The sequence below is a fragment of the Sus scrofa genome, chromosome 15 (genome assembly GCF_054392235.1).
Source record: "Sus scrofa isolate SSC_HxYL_T2T_F1_AM1 chromosome 15, Sscrofa_HxYL_maternal_Yorkshire_Landrace_v2.0, whole genome shotgun sequence".
Classification (NCBI taxonomy): Eukaryota; Metazoa; Chordata; class Mammalia; order Artiodactyla; family Suidae; genus Sus; species Sus scrofa.
This window is the reverse complement of record NC_139397.1, coordinates 31,602,346-31,617,598: the sequence shown is the minus strand read 5'-3', so window position 1 is coordinate 31,617,598 and position 15,253 is coordinate 31,602,346. Positions and strand designations below refer to the sequence as shown.

Genomic DNA, 15,253 nt, shown 5'->3' with positions numbered 1-15,253 from the left:
AAACTGTGGCACCGGAGAGGGTGGGTTGAAAGGGCTGTAAGCCAGGAAACAGTGTCTTAGCCCAGAGTTCTAGAAAGCCGGGCCTGAGGCAAAGATGGAAGTATGACTGCTTCTGGGGGAAGGAGGTGCAAGCCCAGAGCAGTGAGGATGAGGAGAGGCAGGGAGGCCAGTAGAAGTAGGAGATGATGTGATGGGGACTGGCCACTCTGGCTCCTGCTTCACCAGGAGCTGCACAGACACAGCCTGGGTGCTGGGTGCTCTAGAACCCCTGGAAGCTTTGCAAGGAGAGACTGACTCTACTTGGCATAGACAGTAGAAGAGAAAAAAGAGGCTCCCTCCTGTTTCCCACTTCTCTCTGGCCCTGGTTCATGGCACAGGGACCTGGTATCCCGTTCCTCTGGGATGCTGTTCCAGGATGGAGACCTGTGCCTCCCCAAGCCATGCCCTTCACCCCTCGGGTACCTGCTTCCCAGTCTGAGAGTAGAGGGCAGCCTGGCTCATGGGAGCACCTGCTGAGAAAGGGAAAGAAGAGCCGTCAGTCTGGGAAGGCTCAGGGGTGTCACCATTCAGACAGGGAGCCCCACCCTGAGGCTGTGAGCAGTCCAAGCAGGGTGGGGTGGTGCCAGCGTGGATGGAGGAGGCTGGCCTGGCAAAAGACAAGATCTTCACGCAATAGAATCGACAAACCCAACCCCAACCTTTCCAGGACTTATACTTGAGTAGCAGTTAGTAAAGTGGCCAGTTTGGGGCAAGGCATTCTCTATGGCCTTGTGTTTCCTAAGGAAAATATATGATTCATCACTGAATAGTTGTTCTCAAGCTATGGAATAAACCAACTTCTGTGTTTGTCAAAGAAGAAGAGGAAGCTACTGTTTTAAAAATGGTTAAAAACTCATGATGGTCAAAATGAAGAAGCTGATCACAAGTGTACTCGTCCACGTTCTTTCTGTTGAAGTGGCAGAAGCTCAGCTTTCCTCACTTGGAACTGGGAAACTCTCAGGACCCAGGGGAAGGCAGGCACGCACCAGACAGAGATCTACCGGGAACTGTGGACCAAGCCCCGGCCGGGACCTGCACCCTCTCACACTTGGCTTCCTCTCTGTGAGGACTTTCTCTTTTTCTGTCTGGAGCCTGACCTCCAGGTGGCGGGACTGCTGCTGGCTTCCACAGCCAGGTTTCTAACCCTCCGCTTTGGCTCTGGGGAGGATTGGCTCTTCGCATCCATCCAGCCCTCCCTGGGGAGGACGCCCACGGGGCCAGCGCTCACCAGGTACTCTCCACGGACTAACCAACTCTGGGCAGGGCTGCAGAATTATTATGTTTTAAATGGGAAGTCACAAGGGCCCCAAGGATGAAGGGAAGTAGGGTCCAGGAGACCAGTGTGTGTATCTGCTATGGGGCACAGGGAGCAGGGATGTTGACTGGGGGGCGGGGGGTGCATAACATCCACTGCACCCTAAAGCTGAGAACACTGCCATTCACCAAAGAATCTTCCCATACCCCCGATTCACCAGCTGGAAAAGAAAAGGCTCCTCATTCTGCAGTTCTGCCTTCTGCCTCCCCCTGGCTAAAGTCATGTGCACATGTGGCTAGATTGAATTGTTTTCCTAAAGCTCTCTGTTCAAGCTCTGAGTATCTCGTGACCAGTTCTGCAAACAGAGCTGCCTCCAGCTACAATCACAGGCCCCGCTGAAGAAACAGGGAAAGCCCTGCTCCTTTGCTGCAGCCTGTTCTCTCCTTTGCCTTGTCTTCCCTTTCCCCACCTCCTGATGAGTTAACATAGATTGAAATTTTAATCAGTTTGAGGGTTTTTTTTTAATGGGAATTTAAATTGAAGTGGAAACCAAGAGCATTAAGGGGTTGCAAGCTGCTGGCTGAGACCTCTGGAGACAGGTCTCATCCCCGAGACAGAGGAGGTGGCACGCTGCAGGGTGATGACCCCATGCAAGCCCCCTTTGGCTGTGTCTCAATAAATCTTAGGTGATAGGGTTTATGGAATAGAGAAATTCCTTCATCCTTAGTTTCTTAAGTCAGAGAAGGAAAAGGCTTTCTAGGGAGTGATATTGCTCCAATTCTTGGATCAACAAGACTCCTAGTTCCAGGGTGTCACCTTGACTCTGGGCCTCAGTGTCCAAAATCAGGAGGAGGAGTTCCCATCATGGTGCAGCGGAAACAAATCTGTCTAGGAACCACGAGGTTGTGGGTTTGATCCCTGGCTTCGCTCATTGGGTTCAGGATCCAGCATTGCCGTGAGCTATGCTGTAGGTTGCAGACGTGGCTCGGATCTGGCATTGCTGTGGCTGTGTTATAGGCTGGCAGCTGTAGCTACTATTAGACCCCTAGCCTGGGAACCTCCATATGCCATGTGAGAAGCCCTGAAAAGACAGAACACACACACACACACACACACACACACACACAATCGGGAGGAGAGGGGTCTGCTGGGAAATACCCTCACCCCTGCATACACAATCCTCCCTACTCTGGGCCTTCTGATGCGTGGGGAAAGGCAGGCAGGACCATGCTTAATTCATGAAATCGCATCACCTTATTTCTCCACTGATGAGAGAAGGGGATGCTTTGAACCTCTTTCTTTATGATAAGAACTGGGCCCTCCAGCAAGAATGGTGGCAGCTTTGGTGTCATACAGACTGGTTTCTATTTTTTCTTGATTGTATATTTTAAATTTTCTATTTTAACTGTGAAATAGATCAAATATACCAACCACCCAGATGTATAGATGTTAATATTGTACAATAGTTTGCTTTAACAGAAAAGCCATATATTACAAACATAAGGGAGTTCCCTGGTGGTCTAGTGGTTAGGATTTGACACTTTTACTGCTGTGTCCTGGGTTTGGTCCCCAATCTGAGAATTGAGATCCTGCATTAAGCTTCTGCATGCCAAAAAAAAAAAAAAAAAAAAAAATCCATTAAATTCCATCATCTCCCTTAACTCCCCCTTCCCTTCTCAGTAATCAGTAACCAGAAGTTGGTATCCGTCATCCCCATGCATGTTTTTGTAGTTATTTACAAGTGTCCATTTGCCAAAATATTGTTGCTATGCGTCACATTAAATAATACTGCTTTTCGTGGTTCAAAAATGGCATCGAGCCATACAGATTCTTTTGCAATCAGTCCCAGCATTGCTGCTTCCTTGTAGAGACTGTAGACAAGTTGTGTCACCTTTTTGAGCCACAGGCAGATAGTTAAGATGCTGCATATGGAGTTCCCGTTGTGGCTCAGTGGTTAACGAATCCGACTAAGAACAATGAGGTTGAGGGTTCGATCCCTGGCCTTGCCCAGTGGGTTAAGGATCTGGCGTTGCCGTGAGCTGTGGTGTAGGTCACAGACGCAGCTCAGATCCTGTGTTGCTATGGCTCTGGCGTAGGCCGGTGGCTGCAGCTCTGATTCGACCCCTAGCCTGGGAACCTCCATATGCCGCAGGAGTGGCCCAAGAAATGGCAAAAAGACAAAAACAAACAAACAAACAAACAAAAAAGATGCTCTATATGAGGTTCCCATTTTGGCTTAGCAGATTAAAAACCCGGCTAGTATCCATGAGGATGTGGGTTCGATCCTGTCCTCAATCAGTGGATTAAAGATACGGCATTGCACCAAGCTGTAGTGTAGGTTGAAGACACGGCTCAGATATCTGGTATTGCTGTGGCTGTGGTGTAGGTTGCAACTGCAGTGCCAATTCAACCCCTAGCCTGGGAACTTCCACATGCTGTGGGTGTGGCCATTAAAAAAAAAGAAAAAAAAAAAAAAGATGCTGGGTGTGTTCATCCTGGTACAATCCAGGTGAGTGAGATCAGGCGCTGGAGGGAAGGAGCCAGTGGGATATTGTGGAGGCAGGATCAGCAGGGTTTTGTGACTGACTGGATGGGTGGAATGACACGTGTGATTCTAGTGATCTAGGAGATGAATGCCCGTTGCTGAGATCAGGAGCCTGGGGAGATGCCGGTCTGGGAAAGTAAGGCACTGGATTCCGTTTGGGAGCCACTGAATTGGAAGTGTCTGCGTCAGGAGGCAGTTGGATTTTTGGACCCTAATTCGGGCAGTGGTTCTGAGCTGGAGATGCCTCCTTGGGTTTCGTTAGCATCCAGGGGGCGCTCGCTGTGGGAAGGAGGGCTGGCTTAGCGTGACTGGCCCCTCTGGCACCTCCTCCTAGAATTCATAGTGTGGTTCATCCTCCCCAGACTTCTTGCTGACAAGTAGCAACAAGACCTGAACTGGAATCACCTCATTGTCAACTTGAAAGGTGAAGGTTATATCTGAAGCATTTTTTCCCCCTCTAATAACCTGTTGTGATTTCCTCCTTCATGAAATTACATAAATCCCCTCAGAGAAGAATTTCTCGTTTTAGACTTTACCATGCCTTAATGTTAGCAAGTTTGTAGATTTTATCAGCCTTAGCATATACTTCTTTATATTTGCCTGAACTTGCCCCCTTGTGTACTCCAAGGAGCCCAGCTTCTCTGGGATAGACGGCAGGACCTGGGTGTCCTTGTATATCACTCCCTTCCCAGGTGTTTGGTCTGGGATCCTAAGCTGAGTCTGTCTGCAGTGCATGTTTTTCTCCACGATGGGACCCAAGCGACCGTTTCTGTCCTTTCTCGCTCCCTACAAACCTGGTTCAGGGGATGCTGGTCCATCCTCACTAGTTAGCAGCCAGTTTTTTACAGAGGAAATGGCTCTTTTTGCTTAATGACAAGATGCCACTCCCCCACTCCACCCCCACCCCATCCCTCCCCCTGCCAGAAGCCCAGCATGAGAGGCCTCCCTTTGGATGGTAGGAATCCACCCCGAGTCCCCAGTAAAAGTGTTGGGCAGGATGGAGAGGAGTTTAGGCAGCTGCTGTTATTGGAAGGATCCAGAAAGACCTGGGGAACTGAGGAGAGGGAACAGCTGCCGATGCCCTGGGACCCAGAAGCAGCTCTGGGACTGCTTTTCTCTCTTCTGTCTCTGCTTTTTTTCCTCTCTCCTCTCTTCATCTCCCTTCCTTCTCCCCCTCCTCTTGTTCTTCCTCTTCTTTCTCTTCCCTGTCTTTGAAGCTCCATCCCTCTCACCCCCTCTTCAGCTCTCCCCTCCCTTCCAACCTCCCTCATCAGCCCCCTCCCCCTCCCCCCTCTTTTCCTCCTGCTCCCTCCCCCTTCTCTCTTACCCTCCCCCTCCTCCATCTCCTCTCTTTTCCTCCCTCTCTTTCCCCCTCTCCTTCCCACCTCCCTCTTTCTCTCCCACTTCCTCCCCACCCTTGCCCTCTCTCTGTCGTACTTACAGGGGGAATATCTAGGTCACAGTCACTGTTGTCCTGTCCCTCTTATTACCAGCTGTCTATCCAATAGCATATGGAGGTTCCCAGGCTAGGGGTCCAATTGGAGCTGTAGCCGAGCCTACACCTACGCCACAGCAACACCAGATCCAAGCCGTGTCTGCGACCTACACCACAGCTCACGGCAACGCTGGATCCTTAACCCACTGAGCAAGGCCAGGGATCGAACCTGCATCCTCATGGATGCCAGTTGGGTTTGTTAACTGCTGAGCTATGATGGGAACTCCCCAACTGTCTATCTTTATGTCTCCCTCTCCTCCTTTCAGCTCTTACATGGCTCTCTTCCCACCCCCACCCCTCAACTGGCAGCTACCCTCCTCGGAACTTGTATCTAGCCCGAAATTGCCCAGACTCCAATACTGCATGACCTTGTTCCAAAGCCCCAGCCATCTGGCAGCCATCTCTCTGTGAGCGGGATTCTGAGTTCCCGAGAGAGGGTCCAGTTGGCTCGGCTTATTCTCCTGAGCCCGGCCACCCCATCCCAGGCTGCCAGTCGGCCTGAGGACAGGTCCCCTCAGGTCAGCAATGGCAGGGGGTGGGCAGGGTTACAGAAACCCCTGCCTTCCTACCCAGGGCAAGGGGTGGGGATGGAGCCCTTGAGGGGAAGGAGTTGGTGGGCTCAGGAGTAACCTGGTCCATCCAGCACAAGGACTGTGTCCCAGACCCCCCCTCCGATTATCTCACGCCACTGAGTGATCCTAAATTTGGCTCAAGCTGGGAATGGGAGTCATGGGTTATGCCCTGTTCCTAGTCATCTCGGCGTGAATGGAAGGGTATATGTCTCCGAAGTAATGGATTTAGCATCTTCCAGCCACTGCAAATATGGCATGAAATTACACACTTTGAGTGGAACTGTTCATTTTATTCATACAGTAGGCTGCAGGGATGGACTTGGTTGATTCCAAACAAAATCATCTGGCACCTCAAACATGGAATGTGGACTTTAGTGTTGAGTCATGAAGACCTTTGATACATGATTTGAAACTTGTCCCCCCAAATTGAGTGCTTTGTAATACCCTCACCAGAGAGGTGGAGGCAGAGGGCAGACCCCGACTAGTGGAGGCTCCAGCTGCCTGAGGAGCTGCCCCACCCAAGGCAGGGTGAGGGCCCCCCCCAGGGGTGCTACTGCACCCCCCTCTTCAGAGCCAGCTTCCCCATCCTGTGCTCTGTGCCTGCTGATGCCACACCCCCGTGTCCCTGGTGGTCTTAGGTCACAAAACTGGCTATTATTACACTTGCCTGGAGTGTGTGAAAACAGGCTTCAAATGGGAAAACCTTGTCCCAATTTTATACAACTGGAAAACATTATAGAACTTAAATCTTTCAAATGTGTTAAAAAAAAAAAAAGGCAACCCACAAAATTCAGCTTGTGGGACTTAGTCCTACGGAAACAGGACAGGAAAGGGGGGGCTCACTTCCGCCTCACAGGTGGTTCTGATTTAGAAAATGTGCCTGAAAATTCAGTGCCTACAACTACAGAGATTTTGTTTTGCTTCTGAGAAAAGTAAAACTGCTCTTAAATGTTTCAGAGCTCATTGGAGTTTACATTTCATCTTTTTTTTCCCCCACTTTTGCGTACCTGGGTATTCTCATTATCTCTCCATCTGCTAGGTCAATCAGCACATGTTGTGGGAAACTCGTGTCTCCCCATGATCCCAAAGAGGTGGGATCCAGTTCTGACAATACGAATTAATCATCACGAGAACTATTGGCAAGAGCTGGGGGTGTCTGTGTTCCTCGGGGACTGCTTAGCGTCTCCGGATAAATATTCCAGTCCAACTGCTGCCTTCTCTGGGCTTTCCTTTCCCAAACTTCCTCCCCAAGAAGGAGGAGAAGTCAAAAGCCAAGTGTTGGGTCCCTGGTAATTTATAAGATGAGAGCAATACATCAAAACACTTGGCCTTGGGCTGTGGTCGATATTCAGTAATATGTTGCTACATAACGTATGTTTCTTCTTACAAATTATGAAGCATCCACATGTCTGTTTTTGACCCCAAAATTCAATGCAGTCAGATGACTTTGGAAAGGAGTTTTAGAGATGGATTGCCAAGTTCCTGCAATCTCCGTGTTAAGAACTCCTATCTCGTGATTCCTGATGTGGCTCAGCGGAAATGAATCTAGCTAGTATTCGTGAGGACACAGGTTCGATCCCTGGCCTCGCTCAGTGGGTTAAGGATCTGGTGTTGCTGTGAACTGTGGTGTAGGTCGAAAGCTCAGATCTGGCATTGCTGTGGTTGTGGTATAGACCAGCAGCTGCAGCTCCAATTCAACCCCTAGCCTGGGAACATTTGTATGTCACAGGTGTGGCCCTAAAAAGACAGAAAAAAAGAAAGAACTCCTGTCTCTGTGGCCTCCAGCTATGAGACAGGTTTTTACAAGAAGGAAAAGAGAAACACCTTCTCCTGTGTCTCCTCTTTAGAATAAGAAGCTCTACTTGGACATCATTCACACGTACATGGAAGTCCACGCCACTGTTTACGGCTCCAGCACAAAGAACATCCCCAGCTACGTGAAAAACCACGGGATCCTCAGTGGACGGGACCTGCAGTTTCTTCTCCGTGAAACCAAGGTAAATGCATCAGTGATGCTGTGCAGAGGTCTGTTTCTGTTGACATTGAAAATGTGACCAGGATCTTCTGTGCTTTCTTTTCCATGGTACAGCTGACCTTCAGATCATTTCTGGTCAGTTATTTTCTATACCGACTCTAGCTTAAAAGTCAATGAATTGTGGAAGGAGGTTGCTATTGTTTAAAATGAATTTACTGAGGACCTGCTCTGTGCCAGGTGTCAAGTGAGGGGCTGGGGACACAGTGACAAATGGGACAGATAAGATATCAGAACTCTGAGAGCGGCAGCCTTCCCGGGAAGCCTGGGCACTTAACTTCCCCACCTCCCCAGTCGCCTCTGCTCACAGATGGGTCCCCCACCTGTCTTCACATCACATCTCCTTGTGGAAACAGTTTGTACTGGACACTGAAGATGTTCAAACAAAGGAAGAGTCTTCGAGGTCTTAAGGAGCAGAGAGGGCATCATGAAAGGTTTAAGAGATGACAGATGGGTCAAGTGTGGATGCCCGTGGCATTTGGGACAGACAGGAGTGAGAGTCACCTGGCAGAGGTGGAGGCGACACTTTCAGGAGGGTCAAGACACCAACCCAGCGAGTCTAAGTCTGGGAATTACTGGAAGATAAAATGTGATAAGGGGCTGAGGGTCTGATTGTCTCAGACATAGAATTCAGGCCCCGTAGTGTAGGTAACTAGGGGGAGCCACTGACGGAAAATCATTTTAGTGGCTTGATGAATGTGACGTTTTGACACCATGGGGGCATCTTTCTTTTCTGTGTTTCTATCATGAACATACCCAGTGACAACAGAGGATTTGCAAATAGACAGAGTTTGACCTTGACAGATTGGCTAGCACTTTAAGGCATTAAACTCCCTCACCTTTATTAATAAGCTCTTATTTGTGAATTTTAAAAAATATTTAGGACTTCTTATTGTGGCTCAGTGGGTTATGAACCTGCCTAGAATCCATAAGGATGCAGGTTCAATCCCTGGCCTCGCTCAGTGGGTTAAGGATCTGGCATTGCCATGAGCTGTGGTGCAGGTTGCAGTTGTGGCTCTGATCCCAAGTTGCTATGGCTCTGGTATAAGCCAGCAGCTACAGCTCCAATCCAACCCCTAGCCTGGGAACTTCCACATGCCATGGGTGTGGCCCTAAAAAGAAAAAAAAAAATTATTGAGCAGCTCCTGTGTGCCAGGCATTGTGCGAAGGTTACAGGAGTGAAGAAAAGCAAGTGTGATCCCTGCACTCATGTTTCCTCAAGCAGAGGGAAACTCATCAAGAGTGAATTTTGCAGCTCGGGTCCCTGACTGATTGCATTTTCATTTTCAAGGTTGGGGAAGGAGGGAGTGCATGAGCGGCTATGGCATAATAGCATTCTGATTAGTGCGTGATAGTTCTATTTTAGAAAGTGTATCCACATGTGCTGTCCTGTTTACCTCTCACAAAAGCTTTGAGAGGTAGGCATGGCAGGTATTACAGTTAACTTTATCTTAAACAAGAGGAAATAGACTAGAGCTGGTCTTGTCCCCAGCCCCTGAGGTCACCTTGGAAGTCACCCTGACAAATGATTTTTTTATTGCAAGTTTCAGCCCTGAGAGGCCCTTGACTTAATACCGTCCTCATGAATAAACATGCACACTTAAGAGCATTCAGCAGATACTCACCAGCTGAGGGAATCCGCATGTCCCTCCTGCCTCGGTTTCTCCGTGTCTGTGTGTGTGTGTGTTTGCGCGCGCGCGCCTCGGTTTCTCCGTGTCTCTCTGTGTGTGTGTGTGTGTGCGTGTGTGCGCATTTGATCATTCCTACCTCCCAAGTCCTGTGTGATGCCATGATCAGTAAATTATTTCTCTCCTTGGCCAAAGATCTGGTTTGCTTAATTAAGGTGTTATTTCCTTACAAGGTTGTCTGCAGTCTGGTGGCCGTCCCGGAGTGAAGGGCGCTCCCCAGTGCGCACGGTTGCTTTCCGTCCACCTTCTGTCTTGAGATGACATTTTAGAATCATTCCAATGTCCGGGTTCTGTAGCAGCAGTGCTATTTTTGCCTTTTGCCATTTGCCTCATTTTACTTCTCCCCACATCAGATGGTAGGAAAAGCTCAGGCTCCTTGAAGTTTGGCAGGGCTAGGTCTCCGCAGCGTGTCATTACTGTCTCACACGCTTCTATTACCTCAGCCTCGTGAATGTCTTACTCAGCTATGCAGATCTTAAAAGAACTCTTCCTTACCAACCATCCACTTACCCTGTCAGTGAATGGGAAACAGGCTGAAGCTGAGGTTCCTGCTGTCTGGTGAGGAACAGAGAAGAGGGCTGGAAGGCCCAGGCCATGACCTTCAAGGTTGCCTGTAAACCAAGAATCATAGCTGAAATTTTGAGTTTTAGGGGCATCAGTTTGTCCTTGAAAAACTGGTACCTTCAGAGTATGTCACCGATCCCGTTCTGTATCGCCTGCTCATCTGACTAGAATATATTACAGCACTCCAGGTGGAATCATGGCTAAAACAGTTGGCAAAGATGATGAAAATGAGGCAGTGTATCTCTGAGCCTCCCCTTATACCCAGAACACAGCAGCAGGCGCCGAAATGAATGAATCTTGGGCTTTGGAATAATGATACTAAAGACTAGTCAGGCTTTGCATTTATAACCCCCTCTGCCTCTAACTCCTTCCTCAGTGTCTCTGAGCAATTTAAAAGCGATTTATTCCAATCCACATTGAAAGTGGAGAACTGGGGATGCCAGAAAGCAAACGTGTGTGGAGAGAATGGGATTCGTGCTCCTCAGACTCATTTCGGGGAGAGGGAGGCGAGGAGGTTGCCCCTCGAGGTCTAGAGACAGATTGAAATGATTAATGCATGATCAGCTTCTGACTCATTGTTTTTCTTTATGAACCTTCTTTGAATCTCTGCACCAAGCCCAGGAAGCCCTCTGCTCAACAGAATTTTGTCCTGGTGCCTTTGGGCGCCGAGGCACCATTGGCAGAAGCCTGTGGAGACTGGAGGGATTTGGGTTAACCCTCAAGTCCAGGCTTAAAAAAAAACTAGGAGGTTGTTAAATCTTGAAGACCCTCCTAAAAGGCATATCAGGTAGGCTTCATTCTTTTTTTTTTTTTTTTTTTGGTCTATTTTTTGTATTTTTTTCAGGCTGCACCCATAGGATATGAAAGTTCACAGGGTAGAGGTCAAATCAGAGCTATAGCCGCCGGCCTAAACCACAGCCACTCGGGATCCGAGCCACAGCTGTGACTTACACCCACTGAGAGAGGCCAGGGGTCAAACCCACATCCTCATGGATGCTAGTCAGATTCTGAACCTGCTGAGCCACGGCAGGAACTCCCTGCCTTCATTATTTATCAGAAGACCATAAACACAGCATTCAGGCCAGCAAGCTCCATGAGTGCGATTCAAGCCAGCAAATAAGGATGGACTAGGTGTGTCATGTTTTTATTTTTGGCTTAAATCCTCATCTCTCTGAACATGATTTCTTTCTTACCCTTCCTAATTTTCACCTCTTCTTGCTCACCTCCCCTAGTCTCAAAGGGAGAATTTCCATACAGAATGGGGGCTTTGCACCCCACACTGTGTTGGAGGAGCATTTGGAACGAGCCTGTACGGGTGCCTCCCTTTCTCACAGTCAAAAGTTGAGGACAGGAGTGCCCCAGGGGTGCAACTGGTTAAGGATCCTGAGTTGTCACTGCTGTGGCTTGGGTCGCTGCTGTGGCACAGATTTGATCCCTGACCTGGGAACTTCCACATGGTACAGATATGTCCAAAAAAATAATAATAATAAAAGTTGAGAACAAATTCTGTTGTTGGGAAAGCAGAGGAAGAAGCAGCTGCCCTTGGCCGCACACCTGTTCTCTACAAACCTCTGGCCATTCCCCCTCTGGCACTTAAGCGGGGCACAGCGGTCCTGTTTTCCTCCTGTATCATCTTTAGCTGTGGAATTTGCCTTGAAGCCTGGGCAAGGTTGGAAGATAGGCGGGATGTCCCACTATCCCTGTTCCATTCCACCTTCGGGTCTGAGCCCCCAATCCACCGTGGCTCCCCCACGAGTTTGGATGCAGTTGCACCACCTCTCTGAGAAACCCAGGGTTTGGGGCAGCCACCACCAGTGGGCCAGACTCCCGTACACCTAGCTCCCTGACAGCAGACCAGTGACAGGTACCTTCTCAGCATGTGGATTTCTTCTTGACTCCTTCCTTTAGTCTGTACATAATTGTCTCAAGTCCTCAACCAGTCAGATGCTGAGAAGGTTCCTGTCACCAGAACAAGCGGAGCCCCTCCTCCATTTCCACTTCAGATGCTGCAAATAGTCACCCTCAGGCGGTCAAGCAGCTTTCATCCTAGCGACCAGCACCTGAGGTCGTTCCCATTCCAACTAAATGGAAGATGCTGTGCGTACATAGACATATGCACACATACCCCTCTACTGTCCCCCTCTCCCCCCATCATATGTATATAGCATGTAGAGATGTATGACTCTGAAATCTCTCGGACTTCCAAGAACATAGGCATCTCTTCTCAGCCAAATATGCACAGCAATGTTCAGCCTCTTCTCACAGAGACTCTTGATTGCTGGAAAGATCTAATCTGGTAACATTTCTTCTTTTGCTCATTTCTCAGACAACTGTATTTTAAGTACAGAATATATTCCAGGACTTGGGCCAAGCCCTCTGGATCTAGGGATGGCTCAGCCACTTGTGCCCACAGGAGATGACAGGTGTGGTAGAGGAGGCAGACAGGTAAATAGATAACTAACAATGTGAAAAGTACACAGGTAGGAGGAGTAATAATAAAAATAAAGATCCCAACAGAAAGCCTCATGGGGTACTGTAAGCAGGGTCAACCATTCAGCTGTGGCACATGTCACCCTGTGACCTGTGAAATCAAGGAAGTAACACGATGAGCCCACTGCCCAGGACAGGAGCCAGATGGTCACGTTTTAACACATTCAGTGCATTCCTGTTGTTGTGGTGCGTGTGACCACGGGGTTTTACTCCAACACTAGTGGCCGTTTTCTCTAAGCCTTCCCTGTGCTAAGCCTCTTCTGTGAATTAGCCCTTCATTACCAACATCCTCTGACCTGGGTACCAACAGAGCCCATCTGACTGTGGTGGTGGGTTAGGCCCGTGCTAAGAGTTGAGGGGTCAGCCTGACGTGGACTTGGGGTAAGAGGCGTGGCCCCAGAAAGCTCCTCCAAGAAGGTGGTCCCTGAGCTGCGTTTTCATGACAGTCATTTCATGCTGGCACTGCTGACGCTGGTCGGCATCTCAGCTGGACATTTATCCAAATGCTCTCTTACTCCCCATCTCCAGGGTAATGCATTTGCAGTGTAGGCTGTAATGCAGTTGGTTTTGTGCTGGGACTTCCAAATAACCAAAGTGTAGGGGTTTTTGGTCTTGAGGTTGCTGTTTTTTGTTTTGTTTCTGGAAGCCCCCTTAGGTAGCTGGGCATGGCTGGGGAGTCCACCCAGCAGACTGGTCTCCATGAAGTTGCCAATGCTGACTGTCCTTGGGTGCTTAGACATGCTCACAGGTATCATTGTCTTTGCCTTCTTTGCCCTTCTAGCTCTTTAGGAGACAGCCTTCAGATAGTACAGGTTAGGGGCTTGTGGAGCCCAGGAGAGGCATAGCGAAATACACATGCAAGATGTTTTGGCCTCTGTCATCTCTTTCTTCAGCATTGGGTGCAAAAGGGAAGACAGACATCCAGAGAGTGGCCCTTTGGGCTACATGAAAGTATCACCTGTCGGGAAAATAAATTTTCTCCGTATCAGCCTTGTATGAATGCTGATTAGTGGTATAAAATGGGTACCTGTTACCAAAAGTGTAATAATTCCCAATCATTATATGAAGAATAAATAAGTACGGCTTAGCCATAGTGTGTGGCTCATGGGAATGGCCTTTCCATGAGGCAGTTGCTGTAAACCACGCCCTCTCTCTCTTCTAATAAATGCCCCTCCCCTTTTTTTAGTGCAGGTACTTTATGAAACACTGAGAACTCATAAATACACATGCAGGTGTTGAAGATCTTATAAAAACCCACAGGCACTTTGCAGCAACATAGATGAACCTAGAGATTATCATACTAGGTGAAATAAGCCAGAGAAAGACAAGCATCATATGAGATCACTTCTATGTGGAATCTTAAAAAGTGATACAGATGAACTTATTGACAAAGCAGAAGCAGACTCACAGCCATAGACAACAAACATATGGTTACCGAAGAGGATGGGGGAAGCGATGCCTTGGGAATTTGGGATTAAAAGATACACATTACTATATATAAAGTAGATAAACAAGAAGGTCCTATCATATAGCACAGGGAACTGTATTCAATATCTTATAATAACCTATAATGGAAAAGAATCTGAACAAGAATATATAGATATGTAATTGAATCACTTTGCTGTACACCTGAATCGTTGTAAATCACCTGTACTTGAATTAATAAAAACCCCACAACCACAATTTCTGCAGACCTAAACTCCAGCTAGACAACACAAGGTCATGTATGTGTAGCTGCATGTAAAGTGAAACCTGGGTTTGAACTTGGACTAGAGTTTAGTGAACACTTACTAAGTGCCAAAGCTTGGCGTACATCCTTCCCACGAAATACCTCATTGAATCCACACAGCAGTCCCATGAAATAAGGAATTATTATTATTACTTTTATCATCTTACCCATAGAACAACAGATTTAGAGAACTTGTGTTATCTTGACTAAGACCCATAGCTAGAGAGACTCTTGTTATAAAAGGACCTCAGGAAATCTGTAGAAAGAACAGTTCCGGAGCTGGGCAATGGTGCAGTCGGGATTGGAAACCAGGTCTGCCTGACCCCAGAGCCTGTGCTTTTAATCACCATGTCCTGATCACTCTGTGCTGATAATTTAGTGGATAAGCTGAGGCTGATTCATTACTCAAACTCCCGCCTGAGTCACCCCCTCCCCAACTGGCTAATGAAAAAGAGTCAGGAAAGTATTTTGGAGGCATGTAGTCTCCTCTTTTGGATTATCCTAGGTGTTCCCCATCCAAAGAGACTGGAAACTGACCACACCCCTGGGGTCTTCCTAAGCACTGCCTTTATCCACATTTAAAGGATACGTGTTGGGAACTACTCCACTTTGGGGTGTAAAGCAGCTTGGTTTCTGCTTTCACACAGTGTGAAAAATCTGAGTGGTTTTATTGAACTCTTGTCGACATGTAGGAATGTCCCAGTTCCGGGCCACAAATAAAACATATGGCTCTTCTGTTCTCTCTTCCTTAGAAATATTAAATTTTAGAGCAGGTAATCCCTGTGTTGAGAAATGCTCACTGACTGCCCTTTGAGGGTGATGAGCTCTCTCTGCCTGTCCTCTT

At 48.2% G+C, this 15,253-nt stretch overlaps 1 protein-coding gene across 11 annotated transcripts in view; it reads left to right on the top strand.

The window, feature by feature from the left end:
- Positions 1 to 15,253, top strand: part of MGAT5 (alpha-1,6-mannosylglycoprotein 6-beta-N-acetylglucosaminyltransferase) — a 372,876-nt gene that overhangs the window by 315,232 nt on the left and 42,391 nt on the right. For all 11 annotated transcript variants that reach the window (XR_014830585.1, XM_021075187.2, XM_021075189.2 and 8 more), the window contains one exon: positions 7,754 to 7,903. Coding sequence is in view for 10 of the 11 variants with exons in the window: in XM_021075187.2 (XP_020930846.1) it covers positions 7,754 to 7,903 (150 nt within the window). In the remaining variant the exon portion in view is untranslated. The remainder of the gene's footprint in view (positions 1 to 7,753; positions 7,904 to 15,253) is intronic.